The 22,051-nt window shown below is 43.2% G+C and overlaps 1 protein-coding gene across 2 annotated transcripts; it reads left to right on the plus strand.

Moving 5' to 3' along the window:
- Positions 1-3,094: 3,094 nt before the first annotated feature.
- ADPGK (ADP dependent glucokinase) lies at positions 3,095-20,275 on the plus strand. 2 transcript variants are annotated; one of them, XM_080980446.1, is made up of 8 exons: positions 3,095-3,326; positions 4,327-4,673; positions 5,678-5,903; positions 7,759-7,821; positions 9,490-9,610; positions 16,698-16,894; positions 17,269-17,367; positions 18,809-20,275. In XM_080980446.1, the coding sequence occupies exons 2-8, from the start codon at positions 4,456-4,458 to the stop codon at positions 19,358-19,360; spliced, it is 1,476 nt and encodes a 491-aa protein (XP_080836572.1). In that variant the 5' UTR covers positions 3,095-3,326; positions 4,327-4,455; the 3' UTR covers positions 19,361-20,275. The 2 variants fall into 2 exon arrangements, with proteins under 2 accessions (XP_080836572.1, XP_080836573.1); XM_080980447.1 differs by having other exon boundaries at positions 18,812-20,275.
- The last annotated feature ends 1,776 nt before the right edge of the window (positions 20,276-22,051 follow it).

The raw sequence follows: 22,051 nt of genomic DNA on the forward strand, positions 1-22,051 counted from the left end.
AGGGAAAACAGGTAGAGAAAAACGGGACTCCACATCGCCATCTGGTGGCGCATACACAAGGCATATACAGTGGTACCTCGGGTTACATACGCTTCAGGTTACAGACTCTGTTATCCCAGAAATAGTGCTTCAGGTTATCAACTTTGCTTCAGGATGAGAACAGAAATCGTGCTCCAGCAGTGCGGCAGCAGCAGGAGGCCCCATTAGCTAAAGTGGTGCTTCAGGTTAAGAACAGTTTCAGGTTAAGAACGGACCTCCGGAATGAATTAAGTACTTAACCTGAGGTACCACTGTAAATCGCTTTTTCTTTACCAGTCTAGCTGAGTCCTTGGTCTATTAGGGTCAAGTCAAGAATTGTGCTCTGTAAATAAGTTGGAAGAGGAATGCACAGGGTTTCAACATTTCTGGAATGATAAACAGAATGTGGTTTGTTGATATTCCTTTCCCTTCACTGTGAACTTTGTTAGAAGCATGTTTCTGTGGGTTGTTTTTTGTTTAGTTTTATTTAATGCCATAAAACTAGGGAAGGAATCCTTTGTTATTTTTGTAATTGCCTCAGCCATGTAAGCCGAAGTAACCACCCAGTGACATGCCTGCAGTGACTCAGGCTTAGGAAATTACATCTTTGGCTGGGGAGATTCAGCAGACTTTAGGGTTTAAATTACAAGCCCCTAATCAAAGAAAACTAAGGAAAGAAAGGAACTCTTATTAGCACACCACTTCCGTTCTTAGGTGTTTGGCTTGCATTAAATCTCACCCTTTTCCAGATTCACCTGACAGTGAAGGGTCTGGCATCTGCTTTGTTTGCAGAAGGTCCCAGGTTCTCAGCATCTCCACGTCTGAGTCCTGTCCAAACTCCTGCCAGGCTGGTGTAGACAATACAGTGGTACCTCGGGTTACATACGCTTCAGGTTACAGACTCCGCTAACCCAGAAATAGTACCTCGGGTTAAGAACTTTGCTTCAGGATGAGAACATAAATTGCGCGGCTGCGGCACAGCAGCAGCACGAGGTCCCATTAGCTAAAGTGGTGCCTCAGGTTAAGAACAGTTTCAGGTTAAGAACGGCCCTCCGGAATGAATTAAGTACTTAACCCGAGGTACCACTGTACTGAGCGGGAAATGTGGCCAGCCAATGCAGGCAGTACTGACTGGCCTGCCTTCGTATAAGGCAGCTTTTTATGTTCCTATGGTATTTGTCTCCCAGAACAGAAATCCATCCATCACCATCACTGAGTGGAATGAAACACAGACAGACGTGCTCTGCCATTAACTTCAGATAATAATGTAAGAGGGGTGGTGGAGGAAAGGTCTTGAACATGTACAAGGTGTGTTTTCTATAACCATTGTGACTACATTGTGACTACCATTGTGCTAATCCAAGGGCAACTGGGCCTCTAAATCAAATGTTGACAAAGAACCTTGAAAACTGCTAGGCTCCCCATACCCCCCCAAAACCCCCAAACAGGATGGTTTAATAGAATTGTAGAGCTGGAAGATCATCTAGTCCAACCCGCTGCAATGTAGGAATATGCAGTTGGATCACCTACAGGGATCCAACCTTCAACCTTGGCATTATCAGCACCACACTCTAGCCAACTGAGCTATCCAGGTTTACAACATAATAACATAATGCGCAACATGAGGTACATAACATCCATTAAATGAAACAAGAAAGTAAGGTAATTATTTTAATGCAATACATAATACATAACAAGCAATGCCAGCAACTGAACCTGGGATTTTTTAAAAAATTCTGCTTTTGTCATGCTACGTGTGTCCTCCACCATAATTGCTGTCAACCCAGGCTGGCAGCAGCTCTCCAGAATTTCAAACTTGGGGATTGAACCTGGGATCCTTCTGCATACAGAACACTGGGTGTTCTGCCACTCTGTTATGGTTCTTCCCCTTTTCTGCCTCTTCTATTCTCTCCCTTTCGCCTCCTACCTATCCTGAGTCAAGGGCTCTCCTTCCTTGGAGGCTTTTAAGCAGAGGCCATGTATGACCTAGCTGAGATTTCTGCATTGTAGGGGGTTGGACTAGATGACCCCCAAGGGTCCCTTCTAACTCTGTTGTTGTTTAGTCGTTTAGTCGTGTCCGACTCTTCATGACCCCATGGACCAGAGCACGCCAGGCACTCCTGTCTTCCACTGCCTCCCGCAGTTTGGTCAGACTCATGCTGGTATCTTCAAGAACACTGTGCAACCATCTCACCCTCTGTCGTCCCCTTCTCCTTGTGCCCTCCATCTCTCCCAACATCAGGGTCTTTTCCAGGGAGCCTTCTCTTCTCATGAGGTGGCCAAAGTATTGGAGCCTCAGCTTCAGGATCTGTCCTTCCAGTGAGCACTCAGGGCTGATTTCCTTCAGAATGGAGAGGTTTGATCTTCTTGCAGTCCATGGGACTCTCAAGAGTCTCCTCCAGCACCAGAATTCAAAAGCATCAATTCTTCGGCGATCAGCCTTCTTTATGGTCCAGCTCTCACTTCCATACATCACTACTGGGAAAACCATGGCTTTAAATATACGGACCTTTGTTGGCAAGGTGCTTTTTAAGGTGCTGTCTAGGTTTGTCATTGCTTTTCTCCCAAGAAGCAGGCATCTTTTAATTTCGTGGCTGCTGTCACCATCTGCAGTGATCATGGAGCCCAAGAAAGTAAAATCTCTCACTGCCTCCATTTCTTCCCCTTCTATTTGCCAGGAGGTGATGGGACCAGTGGCCATGATCTTAGCTTTTTTGACTAACTCTACAATTCTACGATTCTATAAAGGGCATCCTTATCACCATCACCAAACTGGTCCAAGCAACTAAGGAGAACATGTATGCGTACACCCCCCGCCTCGCAACGCCTCATGGTACATTCCTCCCCCTCCCCTTTCTTCCTCCTTTCCTCTTTCCATATCTAGTCGCCCACCCCTTTCTCCCGACGATTGGTTACGTTCCCTTTTGATTGGCAGCTAAGCTTCGCCCGGCTGACTTCCGAGTTGCGGCGCCCGACGATTCTGCAAAGCTCGCCGCGCGAGTTAGGCAGAGCCGCGCAAGCTGCGCAAACTCCGCAAAGAGGCGGCGGGGCGGGGGGGGGGGGGCTCCTGCCGAACGGGTTGAGTAACGCCGCCGGCGGGATACGGAGATGGCGTAAGGGAGCTGCCCGCTTCTGAGGCGGCCTTTCGAGAGCCTCGGGCGGCGGAGAGGCGCTGCAGGGCCCGCGGCCGGCCGGCGGTTCTCCTCGGGGACGGGAAGAGCCGCGTTTCCTGAGGGGAGCAGCCCGCGGCCTGGGCTCCGGGGAGGGGCGGGAAGGTGCCGGACCCCTGCTGCCCCCTCAGCCGTGAGGTAAACCAGCCCGCGCTTTTCTCTCCGCCGGAAGCCAGCGAGGGGTTTCCCTCAGGGAAAGGGAGGAAGGGACTTGGGGGGCTTCTTTCCCCCCCCCTTGGGTCGTGTTGGGGGGTGACTGTCCCCTAAGCGCGCCGAAAGGGAGGGAGGAAAGCTCATTTTGCAGGGTAGGCCGCCTGCAAGTCCCTCCTTCGCCTTCCCTCGTCCCGCTCGCCGCCTCCCTCGCCGGCGGCTCCCACCGGAGTTGCCCCGGGGTCGGGGGTTGGGGGAGAAGCTGCAGTCCAGCGACGCCGGGAGGGACGAAGGGTCCGACGCCCCCCCTCCCCGACCCCGGCTCCTCCTCCTCCTGTCCCCGTTCCTTGCTTTCGTTTCCTCCTAATCGAGGCCAAAGAGGAAAAGAGGGGGCGGGGGGAGAGTAGGTATCTATATCTTTTATATATCACAAGGGGTAGACTTCGGTAATAGGGCGCTTTGAGCCAGAACAAAGTTTGGCGGGCACCCCCAAAAAATATATATATTATATTCACAATAATTGAGTAGGTACCCGTATAAATAGAGATGGTGGTGGTGTTATTTTGCATCCCTTTGGTTGTACGCCCTGGGGGGGGGCATTTACACCTTCCTAAATCCGACTCTGGTTACACGCATATATACACATACACCTATTTGTACACACACACACATATGTGCCCAACACTTGTCTATCTCTCTCAGTACCCCCTCATCTCTCTGGGTCAGACCTTTTCATAACTTGAGTGAGTGCCAGGTGCAATTTCCCGCACAACTAATTCAGTAGGTCTTCTTCACCCCCACCCCATAACTTATTGTACAGTATAAGGAAATTAATAAATATAATAGAGAAGTATAATAAACCTAGAGGCAGGGGGAGGAAGGAGAAGGAAAAAGCAAAAATAAGAACCTAGCAAACTAGAAGGATGTGATCATGAGGTGGGGTTTGCTATACAAAGTCTAATGCTCATGTTTAAATATTTATTTATAGGTTGTGAACAATTATAAACATGAAGGTGGCAGATGTGGAGAAAACCAGTTTTCAGGCCAGACTTAAGAGAGCTGCCATATAAACTTCATTCACACTCTTCACCTTGAGCTTTCACTTCAGGACATCAGCATGTGGAACAAGTCAGTTTGTGTGGCCTTGTTGGCTCTGGCTACAGGCTATGTCTTCCTATTGGACTCTGATCTGCCAGATTCAGTGCTGAAGTATCTCTCAAGCTCCTTCCTATATCAGCTGCAGGGGGATCTTACGTCCCCAGAGAGCAGCATGGCAGCTGCCTGGGAAGTGCTTATCACCCAGCCGGGCAAACAGTGGAACAGAGTTGCTGTTGGGTGAGTGATGTCTTAAATTATTGTGTATAGATCTCCCTGAGTGTTCTTTGGAACACTAGCTAATAAACATTTCTGCTGTAGAGCAGTGGTCCTTACATATTCTGCTGTGGAGAAACCTGTTTCCATGTATTTTTGACTACTGAGGATCCCCTGCATGTTTGCCAGGTGAATACTCTAGGGCACATATTAGGGTGCAAACTTCAATGTAGGACACTAGCCAGTCCTACTGAGCCTTGATGTTACTTTGTATAAACTAAGTGTAAACTAAGAGCATGCATTAGAACACAATTCTGTGCGGTTGTGCATTGCAAGGGAAGGTCAGATAGTGGTGGGAAAGCTTGTGTTCAGGGAAGTTTTTAATGTGTGACATTTTAGTGTATTTTTGGTCTCTGTGGAAGCCACCCAGAGTGGCTGGGGAAACCCAGCCAGATGGGCGGGGTACAAATAATAAATTATTATTATTATTATTATTATTATTGTTGTTGTTGTTGTGCAAGTTAAATGCAAGCAAGGAAGTTATTTTTGTACTGGGTTTTCCCAGCATGAAAAGAGCCTTTAAGCTCTTTGCCTTGTTTGGAGGCAAGGCTCTCTTGGTGCACCAGTTCTGGGATGCTTTCACAAGTCCATCCAAGTTCCCCTGAGATCTCATGTGAGCACCCCTCAACTTTCATAGCCAGTACACTGTGGGGGCCGTGCCCAGCAAACAAGACAGAAAGCTTAAACACTCAGAGGTCCATTTCTCAAATACAGAATTTATGAAAAATCTAACTTTCAGCTGCAATTTCATACTCTCATGAACTCAGTACGACTTACTTATGAACAGACATGCATATATCTCCATTGTAAGTAAATAGTAGCAATATGATTCCTCAGTGTTGTTTGTTAAACTCTACAGAATACTTATGTCAATAAACTGCAAAATAAGCTTGAATGCATGTATCCTTGTAGATATGTTCCTTAAAAATTAGCCTAGATTATAGCTTTTCATCTTCTGTTATTGGTAGGGTCAATGCCTGTGTAGATGTCGTCCTTTCTGGTGTGAAGCTGCTGCAAGCCCTTGGTCTAGATTCTGGTGTTGGGCAAGACCACTCAATCTTGCATTCCACAAAAGATTTGAAGGAAGCCTTCAGCCACTTCATGGGGAAGGGAGCTGCTGCAGAACGCTTCTTCAGTGATGCAGAGTCCTTCCGCCACATCGCAGAGACTGCTTCAGCATATCCTGGGGCACAGGTACATTCTCTAGCTTGGAGCAAACTCTAGCCCTCTGTGATACATAATACTTCATATATCCAATACCTCTTTATAGCTTCTGTGGTAAATTGTTTAGCTTTCCCTTTGTTTGCTATTCTTTCTGCTCTCTAGAGCAGAAGTGACTTGTTTTCTGGCTTCAGGGCCACATCCATCCCTGGCAACCTTCCAGGGCTTTCAGTTGGTGGGTGTAGCCACCCAACACTTTGCAGCACACATGCAGGCACACAGCCCCAATTTACATATGCAGCACTGTCTATTTTAATTTTGCTTGAACTGTTATCTAGGCCCCCAAACTGGGAGTTAGCAACATGCCATAGAACTGCTAAGTAGCCACTATGTGGATATTTTGGGGGGAAGTATGGCCTTCAGCTGATGGTACACATTTTTCAGAAGAATAGCTCTGTAAATCTGCAGTAGCAAAAAGACACAAACTGTCTTTTAGGCACATTGTCTCCATAAAGAGCTTGGCAATCAGCCTCATGCTTCCTTGCTTACTTCTCTCCCCTCACTGCAGGGAAAAGTGAATCATTAAGTGATAGTTGTTATTCTTATTTTGGAATATTTAAACCATCAGAATTTAGCCTTCCTTTAAAGGATTGTGTGCTCAAATAACCATTTCCCCTATAATTTTATCATTCTTTTTTCCTGTAGTTTGGCAGGGATGGAGTGGAATGGGGAAAATAGTGGACCCAAAGCATTTTATTTGTTATGAGTTAACTTTGCTTCATCAGATATATAAAGTGCAATCTAATAAGCTTTACAAAGCTTATGCTACACAAACTACTATATATCAAGAGCCCTGCAGTTTTTTCATCTTTTGTATACACTTAGTGATGAGCCCTTCTCAAAATGTCACTTTCATGCACTATTGTATCTTAATAACACTATTAAGAATACTGCCCGGTATTGTAGAGATGAAATTCTGTCTGACAAGATTGGCCTTGCAAAATATATGTTAATTATTTAAAGTTGCAGGCAGCAACATGCAAAAAAGCTTAAGAAAAATGAAACTTTTCCAAAGGTTGGAAGGGTTGAAACTAGTCTTTCAAGACAAAGCCACTGCTTCTGGGAAAACCTGTTTCTAAAGTTAGAGTTTCTAGAATAACTTGTTTTTACTGCTGAGACTGGCAGTAGGCTTTTGACGAAGTCCTCCATGATATTCTTGTGAGGAAGCTGGTAAAATGTGGGTAAAATGTGGGTTGACCAAGGTAGCCGTTAGGTGGGTTTGTAGCTGGTTGACTGACCAAACCCAAAGGGTACTCATTAATGGTTCCTCGTCGTCCTGGAACAAAAGTGATAAGTGGGGTGCCACAGGGTTCCATCCCCGCTTTTGTTCAACGTCTTTATAAACTACTTGGATGAAGGAATTGAGGGGATGCTCATCAAATTTGCAGATGACGCCAAACTGGGAGGGGTAGCTAATGCCACAAAACACAGAACAGAATTATAAATGACTTCAGCGGATTGGAGACCTGGGCCCAAGCTAACAAAATGAATTTCAGTCGGGACAAATGTAAGGTAATGCACATAGATAGGAAGAACCACGTGCACAAATATAAGATGGGGAAAACCTGACTTACTAGCAGTACATGTGAAAAAGATCTAGGGGTCTTAACTGTTTGTGAGAGCCAAGCAGTCAGTGGCCAAAGTGAGTAGAGCAGCCTTGCTGCAGCTTTGGCATACTAGTAGTTAGATAAGTGAACGTATTTATTCCACTGATAACTATGGTTATATTCTTGATAGTACACATATAAAACTTTGCAAAGGACTGTGATCATGTAAAAATATGTAGAAATTGCAGATTAAATGTGTGCACAAATTTGTGTCTTAACAGTTGTATGTGGGAGGCAATGCTGCTCTCATTGGCCAGAAAATTGCAACAAATCCAGACCTAAAGGTAAGAATATCAAATGCCAACCCTCACTGATTGCCTATAACTGTATACCTCCTCTCATTGGTTTTCCTATTTAAAATCCTGAACATAACATGTAATCCTTGTCCCCATTTTATCCAGTAAAAATGCAGGCATGATGCAGAAGAATTTTTCAGTGGAAAAGTTCATTTTCCTTTTGATGACACAAACTTCTTCTAGTGATGCACATGCTTGTAGCTATTGCTTGAGGCACTCCGGTGCCATGCCTGGCTTTTTGATTATGCTTAGGCAATGAGTAGCACATGGGCAAAGTGCTGGGTAATAATGTATGAAATAAATAAAAACAGCACAAGCAAAGGCAGTTGTGCAAGTTACTTTACTAAAGTGTAACTACCATTGCTTCCTGGCATCTCTAGCTGAGAGGCACACGTGTGAAGTATGTTACTCTAATAAAAAATAAAACCAGGCCTCTGAGTATGAGAAGCAGTATATGGCTGAGAAAACAGCAATTGCAGCTTGGTAGCAGAATGTGTGGAGCTGCTGAGTGAACAAATGTGATTAGACATACCAGGAAATTAAAAGAACTTGGAGGAAAGTTCTAAACAATATTTCACTTGACTCTTTGGAAGAAGGGGTTATTACTTCTTTCTTACCTCTAGTATTGTGCATAGAGATGTACTTGGAATGTCAAAAGGAATCAATCTGTAGTGGAATGTCACTTTTTCCAAGTGTCCATATACATTTGTATATGTAACTTAGTGGACCAAGTTATTGGGAACTGTCTGCTTATTTCAGCCGTTATATGTAATAGTAGCTATTCATATTATGACATCAGTATACATGGTCTTTTAGAATAGGGGTGGCCCTCCAGATGTTCCTGAACTACAAGTCCCATAAACCCTAGCCAGTGTGGCCAATGGCCAGGGATGACCAACATCTGCCAACCTTGCAGTAGTAGTAATAACTTGTGCTATGAGATTTTGATATGCAAAATTGTTTGTGTGTCTCCTCCCTCCTGCCCGTGTCCCACATATTCCTAGTACAAGAAGCTCTGCATGGCTTCATTTATTTTTTTTAATAGGAAGAACTCATTGTTAGAGAAGAAGCCAGACAGTGTTCAAACTCGCATGCTCATCAGTCCCATGGATAGGAGAAAAGCTGTGTTCTTAGTACTTCCATTTCCAGACAACATAGAACTCTTATTGTTGGTGATAAAGATGTAGTACTAAATGTCTTTTAAGCTAATTCGGATATACAGAGAAGCAAAAGACATGTCCATTTTCATAGGAAAGTTGACTTAACATCTCAACTGTGGACGTGATCCATATCATGTTTGTAATTTGCCTTCTAGTGTGGAAATGTCATATTAGGGTGCTTATTGGTGTATTGGTTGTTAAGTGAGTTGACTTCTCCCCACCCCCACCCCCCCACACTTGATGCTCAACTGTTTCTTCAGAATGGGCTTTGGAATCTGAGAGCTTGTTACACATGGTTATTTTATTTTGAAATATTCTGACAATAGAACTGTATGACCAGTCTACACACATATTTCATCTATTTGGAACAGGACAGAAAAGTGAATGCATTGGAATCCAGTTTATAGTGTCTCTATTAGAGTGAGGACCATCTCGCTGAAGATTGCACTAAACAGAGATGATAACAGTTAACTGGTATCAATTGGTTGATTTGTAGGTTCTGCTGTGTGGCCCAATTGGTCCTAAGCTGCATGAGCTGCTTGATGAAAATGTAATCGTCCCTCCAGAATCAATGCAAGAATTTGATGAATTTCACCTCATTTTGGAGTATCGAGCAGGTATGCTTTATTGAAAGATGCAAAAGGCCCAAAGCTGTACAGTGGTACCTTGGTTTACAAACTTAATCCGTTCCAGAATTCCGTTCTTAAACCAAAGCGTACTTAAACGAAGGTGTGCTTTCCCATAGAAAGTAATGGAAAATGGATTAATCCGTTCCAGGCGATGAAAAGCAACCCCTAAAATAGCAATTTTACATGAATTTTACTATCTAACAAGGCCATTGATCATAAAATGAAAGCAATAATCAATGTACTGTACTATAAAATAAATAAGACAGTATTGCAGAGAATAAAAATGAAAATTAAAAAAAATTCTTACCTGCACTGATTATAGTCATTGTTTGGATGGGGGGCTTTTATCCATTTCCACAATCAAATCAGTCAATCAATCAGCAGCTGAATTGGGATCCACACAGATTCCCCCCCCCCTCGCTGATGCGGGAAATGCTCCCTAGAGCGCACGCCTCCCACAGCGGCGGGGGCGGGGGAGTTTCCCTCTGCCTAGCCAGGCTGCGGGAGGAAGGCGCTCTGTCGCATGGTTTCCCCAGACAAGAGCCAGCTGCTTTGTGGGTGTGCAACATCCCATGCTGCTATGGGAGGAGAATGTTTCCCGAGGCTGGACAAAGGCAGTGTGCGAGCTCCATCCAACCCGCCCGCCTCTCTTCCCCGGACGTGTTTACTCGGAAGAAAGTGCCATTAAGTTGCATGGCGCTTACTCCCAGGTGCGCAGAACGGCGGCCAGCTGGACTTGCCTCATCCAACTTAACTGGGGCGGGCAGCCAAGGCAGCTGTACGCACGCCTCCACATAGTTCCTGGGGAGCAGCCGCCACCGTTCTGTGAGCAGAGCGCCTTCCTCCTGCAGCCTGGCCGGGCGGAGGGAACATTTTCTTGCTGCTGAGCCGCTTGGGAGACGGAGGTGCATGGAAAGGCCACGTGGTTTTCCCAGAGGAGAGCCAGCTGGTTTGCGGGCACGCAGCTTCTCTCCCTCACTGCGGGAAACGCTGTGACGATCCCTTTCTCTGCCGGACAACGGAGGTGTGGCACTCAAAATGGAAGTGCACCTCCGAAAGGAGTACGTTCGTATACAAAACAAAAGCAAACCCCCCCCCCCAACCTGGAACACTCATTTCCTGGTTTGAAATGGTCGTAATCCAAAAAGTTTGTTGGCTAGGCTGTTCGTAACCCAAGGTACCACTGTATTTGTATATATATCAGCATTAATGTGTTGTGTTGTTGGTGTAGCACAGTGCTTAAGAAGTGAGCTAGCTATCAACTGGTAAGTCTGCTTCAGTTTTCAGCTGTGAACCCACTGGGTAACCAGGATCTCTCGGCCTCATCTTCCCATTTGTAATTTGAGTTTTATAGTAGTGGCCTACCTTTTGTATTGTGACCATAAAGATTACAGGTGTTTATGTATGTACATTGAGCACTGAAAGAAACTGCTATATTATATGATCAGCATTAGTTTGAAAATTGGTGCTAAATTAAAGAAGGCAATTGCTTAATGGTCTTCATGCAGTGTATGTGTATAGCTTTACATTTTTCTATGTTGAAGAATTGCTTGGAAAGCTGTTTTCAAGTGTTGTGTATTTGCTGTGAGCTGCTTTCCATATCAAAATCGTAATTTGCTTCGTAACATCATCTAGGAAATGTAAATTCTCCTTCTCTTTTTAAATGTGCTTAGAAAAATGTGACAACCAAACCTGCTATGGAAACTAGAAATATAATTTGTATACTCCCAGTTGTGATGTTCTTAGGAAGTGAGAGTATCTAATATAGAAGCCCTGATTACATTTTTTGAAGACACTGCAAGTGCAGCATTGAGGTACTTTGGTTCCATTGATGAAGAATCCCTTGTTCTTCACAAAATACTGCTGTTTGTTAGTTGTAGCCCAATATAGAATGTGGTTCAGTTATTCAGAGCCTTGGTTTGATTCATCTGAAATTGATCCAGGGTCTCTGCTATCAGTTTTAAGCTTTTAGCAGCTTAAATTAAAATTGGACATGGAGATTGCATTGTGAAGTAGGTGCATGAGCGAAGGGAGTTCTTGATAGAGTGAGTCACACTTTGAACTCTGGTACAGAAAGTCCATGACTACTGAGTAATTTGGTTCAACTGCCGGGGGGGCGGGGGGGAGCAAGAGGGGCGGGGGGGGAGCAAGAGGTTTGGCTTTGTTTTGAGCAGTGAGGGTATCCATGTGACAGATAGGCAGTTCCCTACTGTATGAGAGTGATGATCCTAGCACATGCTGGTGTCAGGCAGGAGGTTACACCCTGCCCCACATAATCCCAGAGTCCAATGCCATATCAAAAAACAACCATGCTGCAAGAATGAGAGCTTGTTTCTAATACATTGGATTAATTAGATCAATAGTATTTCTTTTTCAGCTTCCTGAGAATGCACAAACACCATATCTTTTCTGCAAACAGTAGACTGAGTAAATGAAAAAGCTCCTGTGACATTTAACTAACTCATGGTGTCCCAGGAACACTCCACCCATGTTTACTTGTTATAAAATGTCACTCAGGTCCAAGATCAAACTCTGTGCAATAAGCCCTTTCAAATTCAGGATGAAGCAGTATGATGTGTTTTTCCTAAACGTGGGTACACAAAATATCCCCATTTTGGTCCAGCCTTCTTCCCAGGAGGTTTGGCCTTCTTCCCAGGGAGTTGGTTTGCACCACTTTGGATCAGTCTCATTAATAGTTTCTTTTCCATTTGTGTTGTCTCAAATTATGAGCCTGAGGCTATGGATTTTCTGCTCATTTAGTATTTGTAAGCCTTCCTTAGAGAATTTTTTTGGCTGAAGGGCTGCATAAAAATGCCAACAACACCACATACTCACATAAATGTGGGTACTGGATCAACATATATCTAAAAATGGCAAAATACAATTGTGAATATGACACATGCTTCTGAATGGCTGTTGACTTGCTGTTTGCGCAGAAGAAGCATTTTGGAAAGGATCCATGCTTATTAAAGAGGAGCATATGGGACCATTTAAACTTGAATTGTATCTGAGTTGAAATGTGAATTTCTAGAGAAATTCTACTGAAAAAGTCTACTGAAGGAAGAAAAAACTGGCAGTGACACCAGTGCACCACGCCCATTGTAGTACAGCACCAAGCGATCTGATGCAATCAGGATCTTTATTTCCTATAGTGAGTGTTGTGAATAGGTCTGCTTTTATAAATTGGTGGTTCTGTTACAGGTTACTCAGTATGAAAGTAGAAAACAATAATTTCATTTTATTTCACTGTGTGGAAATTGGTGAGATGATTTCTGATTTCATTTACCTAGTTTCATTTAGTAGAGTTTGAGGAGAAGCCCAATATGAAAGTTGTGATGACTTTTGGCAGTGAACGTTGTGCTCCAGAAAAAGAATTCAGAGCATTAAGCAGTTACATTTTTTTTTTACTTGAAATACAATGTGAAAATGACCCATTTCTGCAACGAGTTTTTGCAAAACTTCTTGCAAGAAGATAATCTAGATTAGATTGATATTTTATGATATTCTGTCTGAAAACTGAATCTTCCGCTTTAAATGACAAAAATGCTGATTATCAGATATGTTAGCATGTAGGTGATGAGTCATTTTGCTGTTTCTAAACTTTGTAAGTGCGTGGAGGAGTAACCTAAAATTTATGTGTTACTGCTGCAAGTGTTTCTGTTGCAAGTGTTCTGGGTGGAGCCTTAGCTTCTTAGAAGTGACTCTTTTTTTAAGTGGTGTAGCTCCACGTGGTACTTCCCTTCTGAGTACTTTATTATCTTGGGAACAGTTCATTGAGTGTGCTGATTCTTCCTAGATGCTGTCAGGGTTAGAGAGTGAGGAAATCCTGTTCTTTGAAGTGTTTAGGTTAACTTACTGGGGAATATGCATTTGTTTGGCAGAGTTCACTGATTTCAGATTTTTGTAAACTTGAGGGTTTTTTTAAAGTTGCTTAGATGCCACAGTGGTACTGATTATAACCCTAGTTTATTTTTGACTTTATTATGTACATCTCAAGTAAATTTCTTAGCAGTCAAGCATAATCTAAATTAGAATTAGAGCTGCCAGTTTTGGAGTCTTGTACTCCTGCTGGATTTATGCAGCTTCCTAGGTTGCTGGGTGAAGAAGCAGCATAAGCTGCAGCAAGCTGCTCTTTTCCATTTGAACTAGAGCCCCAAAAATGCTCTTCTTCCTCTGTTTTCTACAGCATTGCTATACTCTTTGTCTTTAGTGTGCCTGCATGTTTCAAAGTGAAAAATCTAAATGATCTTTCTTTAAGTGGAGTTGGAATGAAACCTATAACCCAGAATTCACTTGATCTTCTTATAAATTCCTGGCTTGGTTGGTGGTAATTGAGAACATTTCTTAGTTTCTTCCTATGGCATTGTGGATGAGTGATAACTGGCTTCTTCTCAGAGCAAATTGAATATATGCTTTGTGAGAATGAAATGCTGGGCATGATTGTGTCTCCAGTGCACATTTTATTTCAAGTCATCATTTCTATCATGCTTTTCTTTCTAAAAGATAATTCTAAAAGCATTCTTGTGCTCCCAGTTTTGCTTGATACACAGAGAATAGGAGCATGACTGGTTCCCACATATTAAAAAATAAACTGACTGTGTTGAATTCCTAACTGCTAAAAATGTTAAGAGGAGCCTGCTGGACCAGGCCAGTGGCCCATTCACTCCAGCATCCTGTTCTCAACAATGGTCAAACAGTTGCCTGTGGAAACTGTTAGAAGAATTTTAAGGTTTTAGATTTATAATAAATGTAGCAAGCAAACACGTACATAAATATATAAACCACATGTCTGGAGCAGCACAGGAAGACAGTCCTGAAACCATGTTGACTCCCAAACTGACCAAATGTTTCTCTGCAAGGAGGGAGGAGGTGAAAGAAACCTTCCCATTGTCTCAGGAAATAAGTAATTACCATCTCAAAGGAAGGGCCAGACTACCAGGAAAGGCAATCAGATAAGGCATTATCAGATAACCTGGCAGACAGGAAAAACAACAAAATTCGAATTTCTGTTGTAGACCACCTTTTCTGTAATGCAGATATGATGTATCTGGGGGATGGTCTTGGGCTACACCCCTTCTCTGATGTATGTATGATGTTTCTGGGGTGGTCTTGGACTCCAGGGCAGGCAATTTAAAATGTCTATATAAGGGCAGGCACACCTTTGTTCTGGGTCCTTCTCCGCTCTCCTGTGTGTGAAGGGAGCACCCTGTTGCAACAGCGTTAATAAAGATCAGGCTTACTAGCTGCTTTGTTTCTCAATATTCTCTGGTTGACCTCTATTATTTTCTCCTACCGATGGAGAACCTACAAAGGACTCTATAAGGGCTCTTGTGTACCCCGTAATGGAACAAGACCAGATTTTGTTTACAACAAAACCCACAAGCAGAACTCAAGCACAAGAGCACTTTCCCCTGTATATGGTGCCCAATCCTGTTAGTTGTGCACATTTATGCAAGTTGAGCATGAGCAGAGCTCTCATAGGTTTGGCACTTGGAATTTACAGGGGGAGCAGAGAGAGTTACAGAGATGAGCAGAAGGTGTGGGCGTCTTAGCTACTGATTTTATAAAGCTATGGGTGGGGTATGATTTTGCTGTAATTTGTGGAATTCAGTAAGGGGCATCACCTCTTTCCCCAAAATTCTAGCACTGCACTGGTCTGAAATGCCTGTAGATTGTGGGTTTGCTCCAGTATAGACAACTGTCTTAGTAGGCAGCCCCTGAAATTATGGCAACAACCAGATGATCACATTTCTTCCCTCTTGGCTAAAAACATTCATTGCAAGAGAATCAAAAGAGATATGTGTCCAGGGTTGCAGCTGCTACACAAACACATTTGCAAATCTGGGCTTTGAAAGAATCAAAGCTGCCAGTGTTTGGATTACTGTATCTGAGATGGAGAAAGGAGAGAGATTTCACTTCTTTAAAAAGGTCTCTTGAAAGAGAAAAAAAAATGCAGCCAATATTGCCATGTAATTATTAGGATAAACCCAGCTTCCAAACCCAGGTTATTGTTCATTGATCCACATTAATTTATCTCACATTTTGTTGTTCAGCATAGAATTTTCCCTCATGCCCACTGAAGGCTGCAGCTGACTGTAGGATTCAAATCCTCTCAAGATTGTGAGGAATTCACGAGCTGTGGCTAAAGGGATAGCACTCTGCTTTCATGTTAAATTACTAATGCATGGCAGTTCAGCAGGGCATGGCTTGCTTGCATATTCTTAAACAGCATCTCTTGGAAATGCCTTGGGCTTCAAACAATGTGGCTTCATTCAGCAAGGGTAGAGGTACTTAAGAATCAAATTGTTGAACTATTGAGACTTAGTGGGAGTCTCATGAAGGGGACACAGCAACTCCCCTATGAAGAAAGGTAGCAGTGTTTGGGACTTCTTAGTTTAGAGAAAAGACAAGCGAGAGGTGACATGATAGAAGTTCATATATGATGCATGGCATAGAGAAAGTGGATGGAGAAGCCCCCCCCCCAATCTCATAACACTAGAACTTGTGTACATCCAAAGAAGCTGGATGTTGGATAATTCAGGACATATAAAAGAAAGCACTTCTCCATGCAGTGCATAGTTAAACACTAGAACTCGCTCTCACACAAGGCAGTAATGTTCTAACCTAGATGGTTTTAAAAGAGGATTAGACAAGTTCCTGGGAAACTGGGCTATTGACAGCTACTAGCCATGATGACTATGCTCTGCCTCCATAGTTGGAGGCAGCAATGCTTCTGAATATCAGTTGCTGGAAACCACAAGAGGGGAGAATGCTGTTGTACTCAAATCCTGCTTGTGGGTTTCTCAAAGGCATGTGGTTGGCCACTGTGAGAACAGAATGCTGGACTAGATAGTCCATTGGCCAGATCCATTAGGCTCTTCGTATGTTTAAATACTTCAGTTTGTAATAGTGCATTGAGTAATGTGGTGTGGATATTTGTATCCTGCAGGAGGACGCAGATGGGGAGAAATAAAACCCACCCTACTTGCTACTCTGATGAAAGGTCAAACTGTAATTCAATGGCCTATCTATAGGGATACCATATAATTGTGTGTCTTTTGGGGGTATTCCTTAGGTGAAGAGTGGGGGCAGCTGAAAGCCCCGAATGCCAACCGCTTTATCTTCTCTCATGACCTATCTAATGGGGCCATGAACATGCTGGAGGTATTTGTGTCCAGTCTGGAGGAGTTCCAGCCTGACTTGGTGGTCCTCTCAGGTCTGCATATGATGGAGGGACAGACAAAGGAGATGCGTCAGAAGAGACTCCTAGAGGTAAGAGCACCTTGTTCCCTCAGACTCGTAAGGCATTCCAAGGTGCACTCCGTTGGTCCTTTTGTCACTGTGCAGGGCATTAGGTACAGTCATTGCCCTACAAAGGACTTGTTTTTAATTTTGTAGCACTCTAGGATATGTGTGGGCCTCTGTCCACTAGCTCATTTACTGGGCAATCCTATACATGTCCACTGAGAAGTAAGCCCTCAGGGTTCAATTAGACTGTTGAATTCCATTAGACTACTTTTATGGGATTGCAGCTTTATAAATATGACTATATCTGCAGCATATATAATACTGTACTTTTTATCAAGGTCATTCTCTCTCCACCCTCTTTTTTCCTACTATTAAGTTTTTTCCTTTGTTTTCTGCAGGCTGTAGCTTCCATCTCTGACATTCCCATGGGTGTACCCGTACACCTGGAACTGGCCAGTATGACTGACCCAGAACTTATGAGCGCAATCATTCATCAGGTAACCTAAATGGCAGGGTATGACCTGTACCTCAGACTTCTAGTCAACAAACTTCTTGTACTCTCCTCAAAAAGTCTTGCCTCACTAATCTGTTAGTCATTTGAGTCAACAAGCAGACAGAGGTGATCAATTGGAAACTGTGTATTTAGACTTTCAATAAGCTTTTGACAAACTTCCTTACTACTAAGCTTAGCAGTCAAAATACATAGTCCTTTGTGGATCAGCAGCTGGTTAAGAAACAAGAAATAGAGAGTAAGAATAAATGGACAGTTTTCTCAATGGAAGGGTATAGCAAGTGGAGTATCCCAAGAATCCATATTGGGACCTATGCTTTTTAACTTTTGCATTAATGCTCTAGAGCTAGGGGTGAGAAAAGAGGGAGCAAAGTTTGTTGTTGATAACAAATTGTTGGATTGTGGAGAACTTCAAAAAAACACCTCCTAACTGAGGGAATGGGTGGTAAAATGGCAAATGCATTTCAAAATAAGCATGTATAAAATGATGTCCATTGCAGCAAAATTATATGTATAAATTTCACATATGTATTCTTGAGATCTGAACTGGCCCTGACTGACCAGGAATGAGATCTTGGAGTTTTAGTGGATAGTTTGATGAAGGTGTCAGAACAGTGTGTTGCACCTGTGAAAAAGGTGAATGCCACGTTAGGGATCATTAGCAAAGCAGTTGAAGATAAAACTGCCTGTATTATAATGCTGTTATAGAAATCTATGGTGTGGCCACATTTGGAATTCTATGTAAAGTTATGTTTGCCTCACCTCAAAAACAACATTGTAGAGCTAGAAAAGCTTCAGAGAAAGGCAACCAAAATGATCAAGGTGATGGAGCAACTCCACTATGAGGGAAGGTTACACTTGTAGCTTTTTATTAAGAGAAAAGGCAGTAAGAGGGGACGTGATAGAGGTATATAAAATTATGCATGATGTGGAATATGGATATAAAAAAGGTTTTTCTCATGATAAATTAACTTGGCCCAATCAATGAAGTTGAATGTTGGAAGATCAAGGACAAAGTACATCTTCACACCTCATAATTAATTTATGCAATTTGCTGTATAAGAGGTAGCAATGGCCACCTACATGGACGGCTTTAAAAGAGAATTAGACAAATTCATAGAAGATAAGGTTACGCTCTACCTCTTCTGCCAGAGGCTGTATGCCCCTGAATACCAGCTGTTGGGAATTGCAGATGGGGAGAGTACAGTAGCACACCAGTTCTACTTTTGGGTTTCCCATGGGCATCTGGTTGGTCACTGTGGGAACAGGATGCTGGATTGATGTGCCTTTGGTCTGATCCAGCAAGGTTCTTCCTACGTTCTTATGTTACGCTAGCTTTGCATGCAGTGGTTCCTATACGTTTGTCAAAGCCTAATCTAAAAATTGGACTCCCCTGAAGCCAATCTGTCACTTGCTCTGTTTGTTAGCAGGTCTTCCCTCTTGTGAACTCAGTTGGTTTGAATGAACAGGAGCTACTGTTCCTCACTCAAGCAGCCTCTGGACCACATGCCTCACTGGCTTCCTGGAATGGTGTCCCAGATGTGGGTGTTGTCAGTGACATTGTCTTCTGGATCTTGAAGGAACATGGAAGGACTCCTGGGAAGGCATCAGATCTTACTCGTATCCACTTTCACACTTTGGCCTATCACCTCCTAGTTACTGTGGATGGATATTGGGCCAACCAGGTGGCAGCTGTTGCTGCTGGTGCAAGAGTAGCAGGGACACAAGCTTGTGCCACCCAAACCATTGATGCCAGCAGAGTTTTCCTTAAAGCGCCACTGGAGTTTGCCACTTCTAAGATGGAGGAGGCCTCTACAGTCTCCTTAAATCCCCACGAGCCTGTGTCAGAATGGCACAGGGATGGGGTAACATTCCATTACACTCCTGTTCTGGTGTGCAAAGATCCCCTGCGGACCGTTGGCCTTGGTGATGCCATTTCTGCTGAAGGACTTCTTTATTCAGAAATCTACCCTCATTAACCTGTGGAATTAAGATACACTCCACACAAAAATTGAACCATGCAGGCATGGGCTAGAAGTTAGCATTTAGTAGAAAGCCAAAGAATAAAAGTTAGGCACAGCTCAGCTGCTGCGTGTTGCTACAGGGATGTCTACAATTAAATAGTGAGGTATGACTTGTTAGATATATGGGCTGCCTTTTGCCCAGAATGACAACTTAAACCAAAACAGCTTCTGCTTTAAGTAAGCCAGTCTTATTTGCAGTAACTTAAAAAGCTGGGAGCTGAAAGAAGTTTGATGTGACTAGCTATCACAGGAAGGTTATTTTGGTCTTTTACACCGTCATATTTCTGGGAAGGCAAAGGTAAAAGATAATTGTGTTACCTCTTATCACATTCCGAACATGGCAAGAGCCGTTTTTTTGTTTGGTAGCGGTGGAATGAAAAAGTATAGCACTTGGGCTGCACCATGCCAAAGGGAACACTGTCCCAAGTGAATAGTACAAAAGCTTGTTCTGTAAGCTCTACAAATGGGAGGTAGGCAAGATGAAAGCATTATAAATTGTTCCCCGGCAAGGAAAGGATGCTGAATGGTACCTTTTTTCGACCTCATGAAGTGAACATCAAAATATTGAGAGTGTGGCATTTTGTCACATGTGCTTCCTCAGCTAGTGTATGCTAATTTTGATCCTCTGTTTTGTTTTATTGCTGTCAGGTTAATCTACTTTTAAGACAGTTGCATACCAAATGCTCATGCACACAATTATTTTACCTCTCAATAGCCTCTTAAGTAGTGACTTAGAGATCATTACTATGAGTGAGAGTATACAATACAATTGCTGGTCTGCTTAACAAGTGACAATTAGTCTGGGTCAAATTCCAAAGAAATGTAATGTACAAAACCTGAAATGACTCCTAATAAATGACATAAACTTAATTTTCAGTGGAGAAGAGGCTAGGGACCTGGCACATTCTACTGTTCCACGGTTACTGTATTATTCTGCAAGGTTATGTGGAGCTGTGGATCACATGATGATAGTAAGTGTTGCTCATAGCACAGGAAATTCCATTGAGCAGGTTGTGTGTGTGTAAAATCCATATTCCTTTCTGTGTACTTACACATAGCAATAGAACTATATAGAATCTGAGATACGAAATTTGACTTCAGGATGAGGACAAAATCTGGCTTAGTCACGCACCATCCCGATGTCACCTTCCCGCCCGCCCGCTACATTGTAAGGGGCATGTACGCTGGTCACTGCATTGAAAGGGGGCATGTACGCTGGGAGTGAAGGGGAGTGAAGAACACACACACAAAAAAGGTAACTTGTTAATTTTTATGAGGAGGAGTAATTCTGAGGGGTCAAACAAAGAAATAAAAAAAAGTGACAAAAAAGTTATTTTTATAATGACGAGTTTTGCGGCTCCCAGTTTTTTCCCCTTCGGAAACGGGTCCAAGTGGCTCTTTTTGTCTTAAAGGTTGCAGACCCCTGAACTAGATGTTACTTCAAATGTTTTTAAACCTGTGCTAGGGGTTCTGTGTGCCTCTTCTACCAAAAGCAGTGGTGGAGCCTCTTGAGTGAGAATCAGGGAGGATGACTTCAATTCTTCCAACGCTCTGAGTGCCAGTCTTGCTGAAAGTTTCCCTTTGCTGCAGGTAGTGGTCTGGAGACTGGGTGGGGGAGGTGGGGCATTCTATAGAAAAAACCATCAAAAGGACTTTATAATAAGGGCTGATAAGGTTTGACTTCAGAATTAGAATTGACATATAGGTCTTGAACCTGATCAAGGTTATGTTCTTACACTAAAAGTTTCAAAACAGTGACTTAGGGCATGCTGACAAGTTTTACATCAAGTTTTACAACGCTTGTTGCTCAAATTGCTTTTTCTGTCAGCCCAGGGGTGGAGAACTGTGAAGGGTGGCCTCTTCTTTACTACTTCAGTGCTGCATTTAAAGGCAGTAGCAACAGATGATCCATGCAGTTAGCTGCTGAATAGCTGTTAAAACAGAGGTGGGGTAGCAACTTCAGGTGGAGAAGTAGCAGTGCAGGAACCGTTCCTCTGCTTTCTGTTCTCTTCACTGCTTACCCCTGGCTATTTTCCTCTTAGCCAGGTTTATATCCAAATATTGAGTCTTCATAAGAAAAGAAGAGGAAGTGATGGAAAGCTGTGGGCAAAGGAAAAGTTCAGAACCTTTGCTCAGTGGTGGAGCACTCATTTTGAATGCAGAAGGTCCCGGGTTCAGGTCACTGGCATATTCAGATTAAAGGATTTAGTGGTAGATAACGAGAAATACTTTGATGCGTCTGAGACCCTGGAGAGCTACTGCCAGCCAGCATGGACAGTACTGGACTAGAGGGACCAACTAGTCAGACCTGGTTCAAGACAGCTTCCTATGTTCCATTTTCCTCTTCATCTGGAACTGACATCTCTTCCCCTATTTATACCAGTATGGTAGAGAACTTTGATAATACAGATGTGCTACCATCTCAGCTAGTTTTGTCCTTAGTCAATTGGCTTCTCTTGGCTCTTTGCAGCAGAGTAGGCCTCACTTGAGTGTGCCCCACCTGCAGGCATTTTGTTACCCAGCTGCAGGCACTAAGATGCTAGCTGTGTCTATTTACACTCATATACTTGCTGGCATAAACCCAAGTACAGAACGTCAGTATAACACTCTTACCAAAACATCACCTTGCAAAAGTGTTGCTTCTGT

Source organism: Podarcis pityusensis (assembly GCF_964106645.2).
Source record: "Podarcis pityusensis genome assembly, chromosome: 14".
Classification (NCBI taxonomy): domain Eukaryota; kingdom Metazoa; phylum Chordata; class Lepidosauria; order Squamata; family Lacertidae; genus Podarcis; species Podarcis pityusensis.